This window comes from Epargyreus clarus, unplaced genomic scaffold (genome assembly GCF_041222505.1).
Source record: "Epargyreus clarus isolate Ecla_fem2 unplaced genomic scaffold, WU_Ecla_fem_2.2 ptg000025l, whole genome shotgun sequence".
Taxonomy (NCBI): domain Eukaryota; kingdom Metazoa; phylum Arthropoda; class Insecta; order Lepidoptera; family Hesperiidae; genus Epargyreus; species Epargyreus clarus.
Window position 1 is genome coordinate 2,787,909 of NW_027332232.1, and position 20,722 is coordinate 2,808,630.

Consider the following 20,722-nt stretch of genomic DNA (forward strand, 5'->3'; position numbering starts at 1 on the left):
CCTTCTTTCAAAGACGCATCTATTTTCCCTTAATCCTCAGACAAATCATTCCCATTGAAGACACTTCGTTCTACCATCCGTTTTAGTTCCTATCAACCAAAAAACCCTGATACGTCTACATACCCAGAGAACTCCTCAGAAATCGAGAGCCAGAAGGAACAAAATCCAAAAGAAGGTACTCAAGATATACCAAAAGATAAAACAGATTGGCCATCAGATAAACCTTTAGAATCTAAAGAGGAAGGAACCAAATATAAATGTACAGCAAATGCAGGAGCAGATGGGTCTAATAATAAATATAAAGCGGTTATCATGCAAAAAGGTGCATGGCACGAGATGAAGATGAGGAATGTGTTGCAAAGGATGAGAGCAGATCCACAATTTGGAGCATGTGTCAATATCAAAGTACCCACAGTTAATGTAAGTTTTAAATGTAGTTATTATATCATCATCATCAACCCATTACTGTCCCGCTGGGCACGGGTTTCCTCTGAATAAGAAGGATTAGGCCGTAGTCCACCGCGCTGGACAAGTGCGTATTGGTAGACTTCACATGCCTTTGAGATTTTGTTTTATTTTTTTATAAATCTCTTAGGTATGCAGGTTTCCTCACGATGTTTTCCTTCACCGTTTAGGCAAGTGATAATTAATTTCTATTACACACGTAATTTTTAAAAATCAGAGGTGCGTGCGTGCCTGGGATTTGAACCTCAGACCCCTCGATCGAGAGGCTGAGTTTCTTAACCACTAGGCTATCACTATTTTTATATAGTTATTATTTATTATCAGTTATATTTGAGGAATATTATTTATTATTTATTAACCCCTGTTACTAAGACCCTATTACTAAGACTCCGCTCTCTGTCCGTCTGTCCGTCTGTCACAGGGCTCTATCTCCTGAACCGTGATAGATAGACACTTCAAATTTTTACAGAGTATGCAGAAGGGTAGCCGCTATAACAACAAATACTAAAAATAAAAAAGTTGAAAATAAATGGGGGTCGCCATACAAGAAACTGCTATTTTTCGACGTTTTTCGTTTTATCTATTGAACGCTAATAAGTAGACAGTTCAAGTTCTCACAATGCGCTTACTTCAATGGCTGCTAATAAACTAATAATCATAAACGCTTTCTACACTCACAGCCCCACACTAGGATTCCCTGTGTCGTGGGTGCATGTACACACACAGAGACAACACAAACACCCAGACCCAGAAACAGAACATTTAGATATCTGTCTGGCCGGGGATAAAACCCGGGACCCTTTGCGCGTCAGACCGGTATGGTGACCGCTCCGCCACGCGGGTCGTCTATAATAACAAATATTAAAAATATGAAAATGTTGAAAGTACGGAATCCTCCGTATAATATTTCGATTTGCAATTGGCCAATTTTTTAACGGTGCTTGCTTTAACGGTAAGGAAAACATCGTCAGGAAAGCTGCAAATCTGGTACATCATTGAAAAACATCTCAAAAGTATGTGAAGTCTACCAAAACACACTTGGCCAGCGCGGTGGACTATGGCCTAATCCTTCTCATTCTGAGAGGAGACCCGTGCCCAGCAGTGGGACAGTAATGAGTTGATGATGATTAAACACACTTGAGACCTTATTTTTCGTACTCTCAGGCGTGCAGGTTTTCTCACGTTATTTTCTTCAGTATTTAAGCAAGTGATAATTAATTTGTAATACGCACATTGCTTTGAAAAATCGAATGATGAATTTGCACATCTGTTCTGGGTCTGGGTGTTATTTTTCATCTTTCTGAATGTCCATAACACCCACGATATAGGAAATCCTAGTGTGTCCCTGTGAATGTAGAAAGCATTATTCTTAACTATTATAGTTTTCAACGTCGAGCGTAACACTAAAAGCTGAGGAGAAGAAGGAACCACCTAAAGAGGGCACTGGTCAGCCTCCCAAATCTGCCTCCGCTGGAGCTCAAGGGAAGATTATTGCAGGTTTTTCTTTCATTTTTTTAAATATAGGAGAAGCAGACGAGCATGCAGTCCACCTGATGGTAAGGCTACTTCCGCCCATGGACATCTGTAATCACCCTTGGATAAGATTAGTTAAAAATAGGTGTGACGGTGGTGTTTCTGGAGTCGAACTACAGAGGGTTCTACCACCTGCAAGTGATTAAAATATGGTTCAGCGCCATCTGTTATGAACAATAGATTTATGCTGATGATAATTTTATTGTATTAAAATAATGCGTTAATAATATCGAGTTACGCCATCTATTATCAACACAGTAAAATAATGCGTGTCTATGGTACAATACCATTTGTTATCACTATAGTGAAACAATGCAAGTGTTAATAATATGGTACAACGCCATTTATTTTATCAGCATGATGAAACAACGCAAGTGGTCATAATGTGGTACAACGCCATCTATTATGACCATGATGAAACAACGCAAGTGATCATAATGTGGTACCACGCCATCTGTTATCACTATAGTGAAATAATGCAAGTGTTCATAATGTGGTTCAACGCCATCTGTTATCACCATTGTGAAACTGTGCAAGTGTTTAAAACATGATAAAGTGACATCTATTATCAACCTAGTAAAATAGTATGATTTAAATATTAAATTTAAAATAGCTAATTATTATTTTACAGTAATTGGTGCAGTGGTTGATGTTCAGTTTGACAAGGGTTTGCCGCCAATTCTGAACGCCCTAGAAGTGCCTGGTCGAAGTAAGTTTATTTTGCTTTTAACTTATGTGTGTAATTAATTATATATTTATATTATTTATACCTGTATTTATATATATTAATACATATTCGTGCTGTTATAAGTTCTTTAGTTAAAAAATTGTAAATCCGTAATTGGCTGTAAGAAATACTATATAAGAAATGTATTTATATGATTTTATGAGCTGTGGATTTTGTAATAAATAAATAAACTTTAAAAATATAGTCCTCCTTGTTTATAAAACCTGACATTTCAAATCTACACTAATATTATAAAGAGGAAAACTTCGTATGTTTGTTTGGTTGTAATGAATAGGCTCAAAAACTACTGAACCGATTTTAAAAATTCTTTTACCATTTGAAAGCATAGATAAGTAAAGATTACTCACTCCTAACAAGAAAATGTACCCAGTTTTGAGAATTGAAATAGTTTCGTAAAAAAGTTTTGCCACGTCTCCGTGCTAAAATGTCCCTAAAATATTTAAAATAATTATTTATTTATTACGTAAATTAGGTAATTATTACGTAAATTAGTTATTTATTCGTAAATTTTCTCTAAAAATGTTTTTATTTGTCAAGGATTCAAAACAAGAACTTACTAAAATAAGGCGAAGTATCTTTACTAATCTATGTTTGAAAGCTACATTATCCACGAGTAACATAGGCTATATTTTATATGAAATATATTTTGAGGCGGTACTTAGTTTGCCGGGTCAGCTAGTAATTTATATAGTACGTGCTACGTAAATGTTTCGCTACTTGATAATAGATGGCAGCACTTAACCATTATTCTGCATATAGATTTTTATTTAAATTGTAATAAAAAATGAAAACAGCATCATTAAATTTTTAAAAATCTTTTTCCTTAGCCTGTATCCTCTAATACTCATTATCAATCAAATCAATCTATCCGTTCATGCTTACCAAAGATCGAAATTTAATAATTACTTCATCAATTTTGTATCTTTGGTAAGAAAAACTTTGGATAGAATATTAATAAGGAAAATTAGTCTACTGTAGTCCTCTTCAGGGCCCGGGTTATGTCTTCCGTAACTACTAAATTACCGGAAAAAAACTCAAAGGTATGTGAAGTCTACCAATAAGCACTTGGCCTATGGCCTAATCCTTCTCATTCTGAGAGGAGACCCGTGTCCAGCAGTGCGACAGTAAAGGGTTGACGACGACTTCTAAAGTCAAACATTTTTGATGTGAAACATCTATAGCCACACGTAAAACCGATTTCTGGCGTGGCGACGCATTCCGTGGCGACGGTATATATATACGATGGTATATATATACAGTCTATATGCAGTAGTGTGTACGGTGTGGCGACGCGTCGCCATGCGCAAACTATTACCGAAGTCACTGATTAAACGAATTAAGTAGTCACGATTTGAAATAAATTCGTAAATTTTTGTATTTAATGAAAATAAATGTTTATTCAATAAATAGTCATCGTTATCGGGAAAAAAATCGTAATATTTTATTTTATCATTATGACATATTTAGTTCCTATCACAATATGTTCTTTTCTGCATATTACTTTAACAAAATAATGTCGATGTTTCACATCTGCCAGGCGTCCCGTGACGGCTCACATTTTTTTATAATATAGGAGTAGCAGACGAGCATGTAGTCCACGGGATGTTAAGTGGTTACTGTCGCTTATTGATATCAGTAATCAACCCCAGATAGGATTAGACATTTCTACCTGAGGTCGGCCACAAGCGCCGTTACCTCAAAGGACTAAGCTGGAACGCCTCGGAAAAGTATGTCTCCCTTACCACACTTCAAACCAGAACACAGCAGCGCTTAACACTGCTGTTATAAGAAACAGGTGTGGTGGTGGTGCCACGGTTGAACCACAAAGAGTTCTATAGTCCGCGTAAAACTGCTAGTCCGCTCTGAATATATAAATGAATCGCGTCGCTATAGCAAATTGTGTGACTACACCTGCTCGCAACAACTTCAGAGCGGACTAGCAGTTTGGCGCGGACTGTACCACCTAACACCGCGTTTCCCAACCTGTGGTCCGCGGACCCCTGGGGGTTCGCGAGTATATGTATGGGGGTCCGCGGTGTCATCTTTGGACCATACATAAATCGCTCATTAAATGCAAAAGGGCCGCTTTACTGCCTTTTCCAACCACATACCTATGTGAAAAGGCATTCTCTGCTCTTGTTTATATTACAGAAACAGATTACAAGTAGAATCTGATTTGAGATTACAGCTTAGTAGCAACATCAAGCCGAATATCCCTTATTTAGTTGCAAAAAAGCAACACCAACCTATACGTTTTTTGATGTTAAACATCTATAGCCGCACGTAAAACCGATTTCTGGCATGGCGACACATGCGTCGCCACGCTATACGATGGTATATATATACAGTCTACATGCAGTATTGTGTACGGTGTGGTGACGCGTCGCCATGCGCAAAAATCGTAATATTTTATTTTATCATTATGACATATTTAGTTCCTATCACAATATGTTCTTTTCTGCATATTACTTTTACAAAATAATGTCGATGTTTCACATTTGACAGGCGTCCCGTGACGGCTCACATTGTTTTTTTTTTGTCATATTTTTCATAATAAACAGTTATACATAATAAACAACTAAAATAAATACCTCATCCGTTTTTTTTTTGCTGCTTATTTTATTAAGGTGGTCCGTGAAAACTGTGCTTGATTTCCAAAGGGTCCGTGGACTGAAAAAGAATGTGAGCCGTCACGGGACGCCTGGCAGATGTGAAACATCGACTTTATTTTGTAAAAGTAATATGCAGAAAAGAACACATTGTGATAGGAACTAAATATGTCATAATGATAAAATAAAATATTACGATTTTTTTTCCAGATAACGATGAGTATTTATTGAATAAACATTTATTTTCATTAAATACAAAAATTTACGAATTTATTTCAAATCGTGACTACTTAATTCGTTTAATCAGTGACTTCGGTTATTGCGCATGGCGCACGCGTCGCCACACCGTACACACTACTGCATATAGACTGTATATATATACCATCGTATAGCGTGCGTGCGGCATGCGTCGCCACGCCAGAAATTGGTTTTACGTGCGGCTATAGATGTTTCACATCAAAAGGCTGGGAAACGTTGACCTAACACATTTGTTTCCATCAACCAGAACCGCGGCTAATTCTCGAAGTGGCACAGCATCTCGGGGATAATACCTGCAGGACGATCGCCATGGACGGTACTGAAGGCTTGGTCCGCGGGCAGGTGATAGTGGATACCGGTGCTCCCATCACCATACCGGTTGGTGAGCCGACCCTCGGCAGGATCATCAATGTGATTGGAGAGCCGATTGGTAAGTTAGCTGGTATGATATCGACGGTTCAGAGCCAATCTCTAACTATAATTCTGTGTCTAACTGCTGCAGTCGAGGGTGAAACTTTCACGTATTTTTGGGAATTCCTAATAATTGGCAAAGGTGTGAAGTCTGTTTCATTTTTTTTTGTTTTAATAGTACGAGTATAATTGTGAAAAAAACGTGGGGTGCTCCATTTATCTGTTTTCGAAGAGCGCCCCACACTTTTTTTACAATTATACTATTTACTGTTCCTTAATAGATTGAAAATTATTTTCTAGTTGTTACTTGATTTTATCATGAAAGCGTATTTTTTAGTTATTTTTGAAATATTTATTTATTAATTTCTTCATATCTTTAACACATATAAGATATGTGTTAACAATAAAAGTTACTTAAATATATTTATATAGTCCCCATAATATGTCAAAGGAAACTCTGCTGAGAGTAAGGGGAAGCTTAATTTAATATTAAATGTATTATATTGCCAGACGAACGCGGTCCAATCGAAACGGACAAGTTCGCGCCCATCCACGCGGACGCTCCACCCTTCGTCGAGATGTCCGTGGAGCAGGAGATCCTGGCGACCGGCATCAAGGTCGTGGACCTGCTGGCGCCGTATGTGAAGGGTAAGTATACAATCATATCTGTAATCTTGAAGGTGGTAGAACCCTTTGTGGTTCGACTCTGGCGGCACAACCGCCACACCTATTTCTACCTAATGACAGCAGTGTTAGGCGCTGCTGTGTTCCGGTTTGAAGGGTGTGGTAAGGATGACAGACGTTTCCGAGGCGTTCCAGCTTAGTCCTCAGGGGTAGCGGCGCATCTGTGGTCGACCTCAGGTAGGAATATCTAATCCTATCTGAGGTTGATTACAGATGTCCATGGGCGGCAGTAGCCACTTACCATCAGGTGGACTGTATGCTTGTCTGCTACTCCTATATTATAAAAAAAATATATATGAGGTAGTGAGCAGTGGCCTCTTACATTACTCTAGTGTGCTCATAATTAAAATTAAAACTCATAATTAAAAAAACCGTACAAATTATTTTTTCCAACTTGTTTGTTATTCTCCGTATATTACATACATTTTGACGTTTCACTGGAATGATATTAGAATGTATTTTTAATATTTTAATAGAACAACGTCATCGTTTTGATTTCAGGCGGTAAAATCGGTCTGTTTGGCGGCGCTGGCGTCGGCAAGACGGTGTTGATTATGGAGTTGATCAACAATGTCGCGAAAGCACATGGTGGATTTTCGGTAAAAAAAATTGGCTTTAAAAGTTGGATGGACGTTGGAGCAGTAGCAGTTACTGTTGAGAATGTAGTCCATCTGATGGTAAGTGGCTACTGTCGCCAAATAAGATTAGAATCCTACCATAGGTCAGCAACAGATGCGTCGCTACCTCTGAGGACTGCTTGAATCCCTTTGCAAATACTTTAAGGTTCATAGTTTGTAAGGGAGATGTTTTCAAACCAGAACACATAACAGAAATAGGTGTGACGGTGGTGCGCCGGAGTCGAACCACAGAGGGTTCTACCACCAATTTACAATGGTGCGTCATAAGCTATGTAACGTAATGTATTATCGTTCTTAGGTTTTCGCCGGAGTTGGTGAGCGTACGAGAGAAGGGAATGATCTCTACAATGAAATGAAAGTGGGCGGTGTCATAAAGGAAGACTATAAGACCTCTAAGGTAAGAAATGAAATGAGATTAGAGAGGATGTTACGAGATGAGATGGCTCGGGACGGGACGGGCCGGGATGGGACGGAACGGAACGGGGCGAGACAAGATGAAACAAGACGAGACGGGATAGGATGATTTATTGATCAATTACGTTTTTCAGTGTAACCTTGCTAAGGTTACACTGAAAAACATGATTATGTGATAAGGCAATGGTAAATTTCATGCGTGCCAGCTCATTCCTATAATACAGTGGTTTATCTGACCTTAGATAAAACTTCAGTGCTATTTTGAGGCTACATAAGCGAGTGATTTACCCGAGGGTAAGGTTTAAGGTTTTAGAAACTTTATTTCCCATTAAGAATTATACAATTCACTTACATGAGAAACTTAAATATTACATATTAGTTTACGCGTACATGAGCGTGTTTAGGTAGGTACAATTACATTACAATTACATAAGAAGTGGGTAGTAAGAAAAACGTATACGACTCGTCGAGTCAAGAGATAAGGAAGTGTATCGACATAAAGCTACTAGATACGGCTCGAGCGTACCTAAATGGTAAGTTAGTTTATTTATGGTATATTTATGTAAGGTTTTTTTTTTTTTTTTTTTTTGTTTGTTTTTTGGTTTTATTTATTTATTATTTATTTATTTTTAGTATTATTATTATATATATATATATATATATATATTTTTTTTATTTAAAGTGTGTGTGTGTGTGTGTGTGTGTGGGTGGGTGATTGATTTACTGAGTAATTTTGTATGTAATACTATAACCTATTATATATAATATATTGATTGATTATTTGATGTACATGTTCATGTAAGTAGTAGACATATTAATTTATTGTTGTTGTATATTTTTAATAATATGTGTTTTTTTTTTTTTTTTCTTTTTTTTTTTTTTTTTTTCTTATTTCAATTTTATTATTATTTTGTATTTGCTTTTATACAAAGTTTTATCACTTGTTATGAGTAATCAAGTAATGTTTTAATAACTTTTTAAAGGTTTTAATGGATTGCGAGTTTTTGATGTCTTTCGGGAGCTTGTTATATAATTGAGCTCCTTCATACATAAGGTTCTTTTTGCCGTAATTTTTTGTTCTAGGTGTTTGTAGTACTAAATTATTAGCATTTCTTAGTAGTTTTTTCTGTACTTGTGCTTTTCTTGTAAATATGATTTGTGTATGTATGTGTTTTGTAAGAATTTTGCGTATTAGTACGCAGGTGCTATATATATATGTTTGGGTAATGTTTAGTAATTTGGTTTTGTTGTAGAGTGTATCGGTGGGAGTTAAGTAATCATAGTGGAAGAGAACTTTTACCAGCTTATTTTGAGCTCTTTGTATTAGATGTAAGTTTGTTTTAGCTGCTAAGCCCCATACTTCAATCAGATAGTCAATGTGGGGTTTAACGAGACAGTTGTAAATATAGTACCTAATTTTCGGAGGGAAACATCGAGCGTTACCTCGTATTATACCAGTGAGGGAGGCTAATTTATTTTTAACATGTTCAATGTGTGGCTTCCACGTCAGATTACTGTCAAGGATAAGGCCTAGATATTTTTCATGGTCTGTCCTTTTTATTTTGACATTATTTATCGTAAGAGGTTCATAGTTAGCTATTTTCTTATTTTTAGCCTTAAATATTATGTAGTTAGTTTTAGCAGTATTGATAGTTAATAAGTTGTATTTGAACCATTTGTGAAGTAAATCTAAGTCGTTTTGTGCATCCGTTACAATTGTCTGTATTGAGTGACCAAAATAAAATAAACTAGTGTCATCTGCGTATAGTGTTATATCTCCCTTCAAGCCAATGTCATGGATATTATTAATATAAATCAAAAACAGCATAGGTCCGAGTATCGAGCCTTGCGGAACACCGTATGTAATAGGTTTAGATTGGCTCTGATAATCACCAATTTTTACTATTTGATTTCGGCCTGACAGATATGATTTAATTATATTATATGCTTTTCCAGTTATACCTATGTTTTCTAGATTTTTAAGGAGTATTGCGTGGCTTACTGTATCGAAAGCTTTTTTCAGATCTATAAATACCCCTAAACCTATGTGCTTTTGATCTATATTAGTTTTTAGTTTAGTTGTGAGATCTATTGTTGCTGATAAGGTGTTTGATTTTTTTCTGAAGCCATACTGGTTATTTGATAAGATATTATTTGAATTTAGATATACTTCGAGCCGGTTATATATAATCTTTTCAAAAACTTTTGATAATACTGAAAGTACAGATATTGGCCGATAATTGCCCGGGTTTGCCTTACTACCTGACTTAAAGATCGGTGTGACCTTAGCCAGCTTTAAACTTTCGGGAAAGGTACCCAATTCTAAACATTTGTTAATACAGTTTGTTAGATCTACAATAATCAAATTTTTAACGCACTTGATGACTTTAGTACTAATTCTATCCATACCAGATGCCGTATTGCAATTTAAAGTATCTATAATTTTACTAATTTCAATTGTATTCGTTGGTGTTAGCTGAGATAGTCCTGAAGAAATAGATTTGGTAGCAGCAAAAATATTATATTCGTAGCGATTCGAAGTTATTGCGTTGGCTAAGGTCTCCCCGATAGTTGAGAAGAACTCGTTAAAGTATTCACATATTTCCTGTTCACCACTAATCACACCCATATTAGTCTGCAGATTAGCTGGAGCACTAACTGTCTTAACTTTATTATAACATAGGGTATTTATAAGAGACCACATTTTAGCAGGTTTGCTTAGACATTTTTTAAATGATTTGTAGTAGTATTCATTTTTACTTCTCTGTATTAGTTGCGCTACATATTGTCTTTCTTGTAAAAAATCTTCTTCTAGCTTCTTGTCGTTAGGGTTTTTCTTGTACTCAGTCCACAACATATTTCTTTTGTCTATTTTAGTTAAAATTTCTTTATTAATCCAGTCTTGATTCACTGGGTTGCACTTTTTTATTTTTGTTACTTTGCTCTTTTTAATGCTTGTTATTAGATTTTCTTCAAATATAGAATATTCATAGTTTTTATTATTAGTGCTGCAGCTTTCCAAAGTTTTGTAAAGTTTTCCATAGTGTATAGCCTCATATTTGATTGATTTCAGAGGTTGCGGGTTGTAGTGTTTGATTTCGAGGTATATTTGTTTATGATCAGACATGCTTGATTCAACTATAGCAAGGTGGAAATGATTTTGTTTTATGTTTGAGCATATATGGTCTAAAATGGTCTTAGTTTGGTTGGTTTCTCGAGTACAGTGGTTTTCATCTATTTTATTAAGTATATCAAAGCCATTTTCTTTAACCACATATTTGTAGTTTAGAACAGGTTTGCCGCAGCTGAGTAGGTCGTAATTGAAGTCACCAAACACTATTGCCCTTTTTCTTTTTTCTAGTTGAGTTGAATAATAGTCCAAGAAGTTCTTATGGTTCGTACGTCCAGGTTTGTATATTAGGCCAATGTCTAAACAAAACTTGTCAATGTGGACCCAGAGGTAGTGGTTTTCATCTAAAGAGTGTTCTTCTATTATGTTGTGTTTGAGGCTATTGTGGACAAAAATTGAGACACCACCCCCCTTAGTATACTGTCTATAATTATAATAGTGAGTATAATCGATGAGTTGTGTCCTTTTGGCTTCATCTTCGGAATTTATCCATGTTTCAGTGAGGACTATTAGATGGAGAATGGTATTTCCGAAAGATTGAATAATGCATCTAAGTTCGTCTAACTTTCCATGTTTCTTTATGCTGCGAGCGTTGGCGTATAGGCATTTTAATGATTTTTTGCTTATTGATATATCAGAACATCTATTCACGACTTGGTAGGAGATCGTGTCACCATTTTCATTATTATTATTATAGTTGTTGGTCATATTTAGCGAGTGTTTAAGTTTTTTGGCTGTGCGGAAATAATTTTGGGGACACCTTTTACATATTTTATAATAAGATTTGTCTCACCTCTTTCTGAACGAGCTTCGAGTTCCTCTTTAAGGTGTTTCATATAGGCTTGTTGTTTAGGCGTCTGGTCTGAAAAAACTTTGTTGTCAAGATTTTTTAGTTTCGATTGGTTTCGCAGTAAATACATAGCTGTCTCTTGATTTTCAAAACAAACTTTGACTGGTCGTTTTTGTTAGGGTGGTATTTACCTACACGAAAAACTTTTACAGGTTCAGGACAATCTGGGTTTATATTCCTCAAGATTTTCCACGAAGAATTTTTGTCTTCCGTTTGCCTCTCTATTTGGTCTGTTGACGTTGGTTCGGCTATTCCAGATATTAATAAATTTTTCGATCTTAGATTTCGTTCGTTGACTTCGGAAATTATGTTTTCATATGTTTCCATTTTAGTTCCAGTTTCTATGCTTGATGTGTTATTATCATAATCTCGGATACTGGATTCTAGTAGTTCAATTCGATTTTGCAAAGTACTGTTCGATTTCTGTATGCTTAAAATGTCGGTCTTCAGTTTATTTTGTTCCTCCGTTAAGTATTCAGTGGTTGATTTTATGTCCCTCAATTGTTCTTTAATCACTGTCATGTCTTCATTAATTTTTGTAAAGTTATCATTTTGTACAGTATTTGTGGATGTTAAGTACGTCATCATTTCTGTCATTTGACTTTGAATTGCCGTCATTTGTGTTCGCATTTCTGTGAAATCTTTCCTAAGATCATAAATTTCTTCAGATTCATTCAAAAATTTTCTTTTATTTCTAATAGTGATTTGTGATGTATCACTTGAATCGGATGGATTGCTTTTCTTTGCTAAATTTGGAAAAGAATCACTTCGCGAAACATTCGGGCCACTTCTAGTCGGAGACCTTTGTACGCTCATATTAATCTGCGTTGTACTTACTAATATAGAACTTAGTAAAGTGCAGCGAGCAGCGGCGTGGGAGCGAGTTGAAAAATAAAGAGCCCGTCTCGTTTCCTCCAGGAGCCCCCCGCGTCGTTCTTGCAGAAGTGATGAGTCGTTTCTCACTTGGATTGTGCAGATAAATCACTGACGTACGACTGTCGTATTTATGGCGATAGTTATTTGTCAACACTTTATAATTATTTGTAATTATTTAGCAACACGTCCGCTCTGTACGCTCTCTCTCAGCAACTCCTGTAGAACCAATACCAATAGAGGGTACCTGTAACAAACTCCATGTAGAATAGGGTTTTTGCCTGAAGGTAATCAAAGATGCTCAGCTACTCGTGACAACTAACATGGTCATTTCATGGTTACGGTAAAATAGGTGGTCACAGGTCACACCTCCGGTTGAACCATACTGATTCATCAAAACTCCCCTTAGTTCCACGGACTTGAAACTGGTATGTCCTGCCACACCAATGGACATATCAGGACATGTGAAGCATCACACTAAAACAAGTGGTGGTAATAATTCCCCAGTCAAATCATACTAGTTCATCAAAAACTCCTTAGTTATTCCACTTTACCTGATCCTGTCACCAGGTGGCGCTTGTGTACGGTCAGATGAATGAGCCCCCGGGGGCCAGAGCCAGGGTTGCTCTCACTGGACTCACTCTCGCTGAACACTTCCGGGACAAGGAAGGCCAGGACGTGCTGCTTTTCGTGGACAACATCTTCCGCTTCACCCAAGCTGGGTCGGAGGTGATATACCCAGATATTATTAATGTCTGCTTAATTGATTTAAAATTCTGTTGCAAGATATCTTCAGGTGAAACCCTCTGTGAACGCTCTGTGGTTCTCACCTATTTTTGCCTATTTTCAGCAGTGTTAAGTGCTGCTGTGGTCTGGTTTGAAAATTATAGTATGGGTGACATAATTTTCTGAGGCATTACAACTTAGTGTGACGGACCTCAGATAAGTATCTCATCTGACCTGAGATTGATTATAGATGTCCATGGGTGACAGTAGCCACTTACCTTTAGGTGAACTACATGCTCGTCTGCTACTCCTATATTATAAAAAAAATCCTAAGACAGTTCCTCTGGATACAGGTATCAGCTTTGCTGGGGCGTATACCGTCAGCGGTGGGCTACCAACCGACCCTGGCCACCGACATGGGAACCATGCAGGAGCGGATCACCACCACCAAGACTGGATCCATCACTAGCGTGCAGGTATGTGGTAGAACCCTTCATAGTTTGATACAAAACTCATAGTGGTTCGACTCTGATAATTAATATATTAGTGTATAACATAGGAGTAGCAAACGAGCATGCTGTCCACCTGATTATAAGTGGCTACCGCCGCCCATGGACATCTGTTATCAACCACTGATAGGATTAGGTTCTTGCCAGAGGTCGGTCAAAGATGCGCTACCCCTGAGGACAAAGTTTGAACGCCTCGGAAAAGTATGTCTCCCTTATCACACCCTTCAAAAGCAGCGACTAACACTGCTGTTATTAGACAGAAATAAAATGACCTGATGGTGTATACCAAACGTATACTATGAAATAAAGGGTTGTCACTTCTCTAATATAACATATATTTTTTGTTTATAATATAGGAGTAGCAGACAAGCTTACAGTCCACCTGATGGTAAATGGCTACTGCCGCCCATGAACGTCTGTAACCATTCCAATAGTGTCCTACCTGAGGTCGGCTACAGATGCGCCGCTACCCCTAAGGATTATGCTGGAACACCTCGGATAAGTATGTCCCCCCTACCACCCTTCAAACTAGAACACAGTAACGCTTAATACACTATGCATGAACGAATATGCACCCAAGAGTAGTTTTAAAAGCTGTGGGTCAATAAACTTTTGGTAAAGGGAGACCTTCGCTGGGCTAAGTGATCAGGCTCTCAGTTCGAACTTTGTTTGGCAAAGGAAGATTTCCCTGAGTGCTGGGTGATGCAGTCCGGACAGCGGGCGTGCTCTGACAGTCTCAGTTCGGAGCTTGTATATATGCAAGATGTTGAGAAAACTTCGATAGGATGATTCAGAATACGTGTAGCGCTATCTCTTGACGACTAGCGGAAAGTTGCCACACTTTTTTATAAAGAAAATGTTTAGAAAACTTTCATAGCGCGATTCAGGAACACTAATATCAGCATCTATTGATGAGTAGCGAAAAGAGTTTGAAGGTGGTAGAACCCTTTGTGATTCAACTCCGGCGGCATCGGCGGCATCGCCACACCTATTTCTACTTAATAACAGCAATGTTAGGCGCGGCTGTGTTCCGTTTTGAAGGGAGTGGTAAGGGAAACATACTTATCCGAGGTGTTCCAGCTTAGTCCTCAGGGGTAGCGGCGCATCTGTGGCCGACCTCAAGTAGGAATATCTAATCCTATCTGGGGTTGATTACAGATGTCCATGGGCGGCAGTAGCCACTTACCATCAGGTGGATTGCATGCTCGTCTGCTACTCCTATATTATAAAAAAAACGAGTAGTGGAAAGTTGTCACAAATTGTTTCAGGCAGTGTATGTACCAGCGGACGACTTGACAGATCCAGCTCCTGCCACAACCTTCGCTCATTTAGACGCCACCACGGTGCTGTCGAGAGCCATCGCGGAGCTCGGCGTCTACCCCGCCGTGGACCCCCTGGACTCCACCTCCAGGGTCATGGACCCGAATATCATTGGGCCAGAGCACTACGGCGTGGCGAGAGGTGTACAGAAGATCTTGCAGGTTTCTAGCTTTTAGTAGTAGTTAGCAGTGATAGCCTAGTGGTTATGAAACTCTGCTTCTTGATCGAGGGGTCCGAGGTTCAAATCCCAGATACACCTCTGATTTTTCAAAGTTATGTACGTTTTAGAAATATTTATCACATGCTTGAAGGGTGAAGGAAAACATCGTGAGGAAACCTGCATCTCTGAGATATCTTGAAAAAAGGAGTTTTCAAAGGTATGTGATGTCCACCAATACACACTTGGACAGCGCGGTGGACTATGGCCTAATCCTTCTCATTCTGAGAGGAGACCCGTGCCCAGCAGTGGGACAGTAATGGGTTGATGATGATGATGATGAATAGTAACTAACTTAGTACTATAGTAATTAGTTAGTCTAATTGTTGGGCGGAATGAGATGGGACTTATTAGGAGAAAGGTTAAGCGTGATTTAATTGTGGATAACTGAATTTATCGTGATTCGACTCCGGCGGCATCACCGCCACACCTATTTCTGTTATTTATGTATTTATTTAACTTAATTAAATCACCAACGCAGAAAACACAATAACAATTCACAAAGATAACAAGTAGAGAATAAAAGGTCGTGTCCCCACAATTATAGGTGAGCACGGCATATGTAATAAATAGACGCCTTAAAAGATTATACAATACTATAGTCTGATTCATAATTAGGTGTCCAAAATGTAAACAAAGAAATGTCACTGTCAAAATTAACAAGAAACACAAACTTTAACAAACTCAACAAAAAACGAAAATTTAACAAATATACACAATTTAACAAAAACATTATGTAAACGAGAAAGCATTAGAGTTTGATCACAATCACGAAAATGAATAATATCAGTTACGAAACTTAAAAATGACAGCACAAGAAATGTCTTGGATTCCGATTGTGTTACCATTATCACATTTTAATTTTCTACCATAATTTTGTTTTTTATTATTATGACTGTATGGAACGAAATTGAGGTGATATAAATATTAGAAAATGTGAATTAATCTTAATTTATTTAGTTTATTATTTTATTATTGTTGTATTACTTAAATATCGACAAAAATAAAAACTACCATTTCTAACGTATTTTCTTGATAGGTCAACACCTTTGTTTACATTTTGGACACCTAATTATGAATCATAGTATAGATCAATTTACAAATAATTAGAATAATTCCATTTAAGTTTAAATTTACTGTTGTAACAGTAGTGTTAAGTGCTGCTATGTTCTGGTTTGAAGGGTGTGGTAAGGAAGACACATTTCTGAGGCGTTCCAGCTTAGTGCTTAGAGATAGCGGCGCATCTGTGCGACCTCATGTAGGAATCTAATCTTATCTGGGGTTGTACAGAATTACAGATGTCCATGGGCGCAGTAGCCTTACCATTAGGTGGACTGCATGCTCGTCTGCTACTCCTATTATTATTAATTATAATGGAAATAATGACACATGTTTAGAACTACTTTTTAATGATGATAATGATGATGGAAATAATGACACATGTTTCTCAGGACTACTTTTTAATAATGATATTTATGGTGGAGATAATGACACATGTTCAGGACTGCTTTTTAATGATGATGATGATGATGGAAATAGTGATGGATATGTTTCAGGACTACAAGTCCCTGCAGGACATCATCGCCATTTTGGGAATGGACGAGCTGTCTGAAGATGACAAGTTGACAGTTGCAAGGGCGAGGAAAATACAACGGTTTCTCTCACAGCCCTTCCAGGTGTGCATGTTTTATATCTATTATGTTACTAGGCTCTAGGCTCATGGTGACGACCCGCGTGGCGGAGCGGTCACCATGCCGGTCTGACGCGCAGAGGGTCCCGTGTTCGATCCCCGGCCACACAGATTTCTAAATGATGAATTTAGATTTCTGTTTCTGGGTCTGGGTGTTTGTGTATTTGTCTCCGTGTGTGTCCATGGCAACCACGATACAGGGATCCTAGTGTTGGGCTGTGAGTGTAGAAAGCGTTTTAGTTTTTTTTAGTTTAGCGGACTAAATTGGAAAGGGCGTTCCACCCTAGGCCCCCGCTCCTCGGGGGACCCCAAGCACAATTGCTAAAAAAAGGTCGTCAGAACCAAACAATCTGTGAAATGTGAATAAAGCGAAAAAAGATCTCACTGGAATCATACGTATTTGTCAGCGATCAAGTCTATGAGACATTTCTAATTTTGTAAAATCAAATGAACTTCTTAGACCGGAGGTCTACGTTCACCCTTTGGCCCCCTTTTTTTTATTTCACGAGGGGGAAACCTTAAAAAGGTACCCGTGGCAGCGACACAGGGTTATGTGGGACTCTTACCGCACTAAAACCCCCCCGGTGGCCGTCCTCGGCGCTGCGTAGAGGACTCCGGGATCTCCAAAGGAACGTGTAGTGAAGGAGCAGGCTCGTGCATTATTGAGAGACGTGTTACTTGTATGATGTCGTTATTGTAACTGTTTAATATGGAACTTAACCTTTATAAGTATGAGTCTTACGCACACTACAAACGCGACCCGAGTCCTCTCAGCGCACTGCCCCGTCAGGCTCCGCCCAGGTGAGTTTCTATCACCACACCGTCTGGTGTATACGACGGTATGCGACCACACATACCGTCGTCCTTCCCGGGGTCGCTTGCTGGACGGTTCGAGCTCCCACTCTTACCGCAACCCCGGAAGCCCCTTTCAGTCGCCTCTTACGACAGGCAGGGGATTACGTAGCCCTATTCTGGTCCCGGAACTACAGGGACAACCCTTTTGCCCCTGGCCTCTATTCAACTTGCCGTCCCGAGCTATTTTAACGTTTCCCCTCGGGCCCTCGACGACTTTAGTCCGCTATTGAAAATTAGACCAGCTTCTTACACTGTTGGCCTCAAGCAACATTTCCGATCTTCAGTCTTCGATATCCACTCAGTGACGTAATCTCTCTTATTTGAAAACAACGCCATCTGTTGGTAGAATTTATTTTTGTTATATTACTAGCTGACCCGGCAAACTTTGTACCGCCTCAAGATCTATTCATCAAATATATTTCATATAAAATATAGCCTATGTTACTCGTGGATAATGGCTTTCGAATGGTGAAAGAATTTTTAAAATCGGTCCAGTAGTATTTGAGCCTATTCATTACTAACAAACAAACAAAGTTTTCCTCTTAATAATATTAGTGTAGATGACGTTTCCTCCTAGTTATATTTGGTAAGCAACGCCATCTATTGGTGGACACTAACATTTTAGTTTTATAGACTTGTTAGCGCATTATGCTGTAAATAATGTTTATTTTTCGGTCACCAGGTGGCGGAAGTGTTCACGGGGCATGTCGGTAAACTGGTGAAGCTGGAGGAGACTATTAAAGGGTTCAAAAGGGTAAATAAACTATTATATTGTTGCTACTAGTTAGGAGTAACAGACGAACATGCAGTCCACCTGATGGTAAGTGGCTACTGCCGCTCATGGACATCTGTAATCAACCCCAGATAGGATTAGATATTCCTACTTGAGGTCGGCCACAGATGCGCCGCTTCCCCTGAGGACTAAGCTGGAACGCTTCGGAAAAGTATGTCTCCCTTACCACACCCTTCAAACCAGAACACAGCACCGCCTATCACTGCTGTTATTAGGCAGAATTAGGTGTGGCGGTGGTGCCGCCGGAGTCGAACCACAAAGGGTTCTACCACCTTCAAAATGTTTATGTTTGTAGATCTTGGCGGGGGAGTTAGACCACATCCCCGAAGCAGCCTTCTACATGGTAGGAACTATAGAGGACGTGATAGCCAAGTCCCAAGAACTGGCCAAGAGCGTCTAGAAGATCCCATCTTTTATAATTGTTGAACAAATTAAGGTTTTAGAAATATTACTCAATAAAATTTTAATTTGTGAATGTGTTTTTATTTATATATCAGATTTTACCGGCGTCATTCGCGGTCAGAGGTTTTTATCCATCCCTCGGGAACGGAATAGCCCGCGTAAAACTGCTAGTCAGCTCAGAATATAAAGACGGTACAAATATATAGATCCTTATACCGTGATATAGATATGAATTGCGACGTTATAGCTAATGCCATAGATTAGTAAAGATACTTCGCCGCCTTGAAATTGAATGAAGCCACAAATGGCTTATTATCGTAAGTTCTTTTTTTGAATTCTTGACAAATAAAAACATTTTTAGAGAAAATGTTACGAATAAATAACTAATACTGCGTAATTTACATGAATTTACGTAATAAATAAATAATTATCTCAAATATTTTAGGGATATTTTAGTACGGAGACGTGGCAAAACTTTTTTACGCAAGTATTTCAATTCTCAAAACTGGGTACATTTTCTAGTTAGGAGTGAGTAATCTTTACTAATCTATGGCTAATGCATCATAATCGTAGAACAAAGTCAAAACTTTACAGGGCAGCCATTTCAAGTTATTCACAAACGTCATTTACTATAAGCGCTTTTAAAATCCGTCGTTATACCGACTGATGAATTTGAAAACTAAAATACATAGATTTTTGTTCTGTAATGCAGTAATAATATTTAGACGATATGTTATCCAAATATGATAAAAAGTGAATTTCGCATTTCTGTCAAATCCGTCTTTGTTCTACGATTATGACAATTGACATTTTGCGTGTTGTGTTCATTTTGCGTTTGTACATTTTGCATTTTGCACATTTTGCGATTTGTACTTTTTGAGAGCGGTGCTCATTTCGCGTTTTGTTCATTATGGTCCGAAGCGGAATTGTATAACTACACCTGCTCGGTGCTAGGTAGACAACGTTTAGATAGATTTTTGGAGTTTACTCCTTAAGAAACGATTTGAGTTATAAGGCCCGGTACGGAAATTTTATGAGGAGTAAAATCAAGTGTAACACTAAAAGTTGAGGCGTAACGTAGAAAGAGACAAACATATATATCTGTAGGATTGAACGTGTAAAAGAATGAGATGGAATACATTACACAGCGTATCTCATTCTCGGGGTCTCCTCTTTGCGCGATACTTCGTAGTCTCACTGTATAGTTCACTACCTCCAGTCTGAGAGTTGAATGTGTGCGTATGTTTGTACGTGTGTGTTGCGCGCCTGCGTATATGTTTGTTTCTCTTATCATTTTAGCAGATGCGTTCATTTACCCTTTTTTCTATTCGATATATATCATAATTATCGTTCGTAAGGAGTAAACTCCAATCGTGCGTCGTAGCTGACACACACACACTTTTTTTTTTTGCATGTATAAAATACCAAATGAGTAATAAGGTACTTTATATTAATTACAATCTAGCCTACTATAAGACTAATGAGTAATTTTACGCTAACTTAAACTGCTAAATAATCATATAATGAAGGCGGCGTCTTCTGACACTGCACTTCTTTGTCTTATCACATAAAGGAGTAGACACATTGTTCTTATGTT

At 38.1% G+C, this 20,722-nt stretch overlaps 1 protein-coding gene across 1 annotated transcript; it reads left to right on the top strand.

Moving 5' to 3' along the window:
- The first annotated feature begins 260 nt into the window (after nt 1-260).
- Nucleotides 261-19,198, top strand: LOC140752674 (ATP synthase subunit beta, mitochondrial). The gene is made up of 13 exons (XM_073087002.1): nt 261-420; nt 1,848-1,962; nt 2,630-2,707; nt 5,861-6,043; nt 6,535-6,672; nt 7,210-7,307; nt 7,645-7,743; nt 13,184-13,342; nt 13,693-13,815; nt 15,117-15,329; nt 16,942-17,061; nt 18,613-18,684; nt 19,019-19,198. The coding sequence occupies exons 1-13, from the start codon at nt 313-315 to the stop codon at nt 19,121-19,123; spliced, it is 1,611 nt and encodes a 536-aa protein (XP_072943103.1). The 5' UTR covers nt 261-312; the 3' UTR covers nt 19,124-19,198.
- The last annotated feature ends 1,524 nt before the right edge of the window (nt 19,199-20,722 follow it).

Coding starts and splice junctions, on each gene's coding strand:
- LOC140752674 (XM_073087002.1), top strand. CDS start 313: ATGCAAAAAGGTGCATGGCACGAGATGAAGATGAGGAATGTGTTGCAA. Junction 421..1,847: donor TCAAAGTACCCACAGTTAAT/GTAAGTTTTAAA, acceptor TAACTATTATAG/TTTTCAACGTCGAGCGTAAC. Junction 6,673..7,209: donor GCTGGCGCCGTATGTGAAGG/GTAAGTATACAA, acceptor TTTTGATTTCAG/GCGGTAAAATCGGTCTGTTT.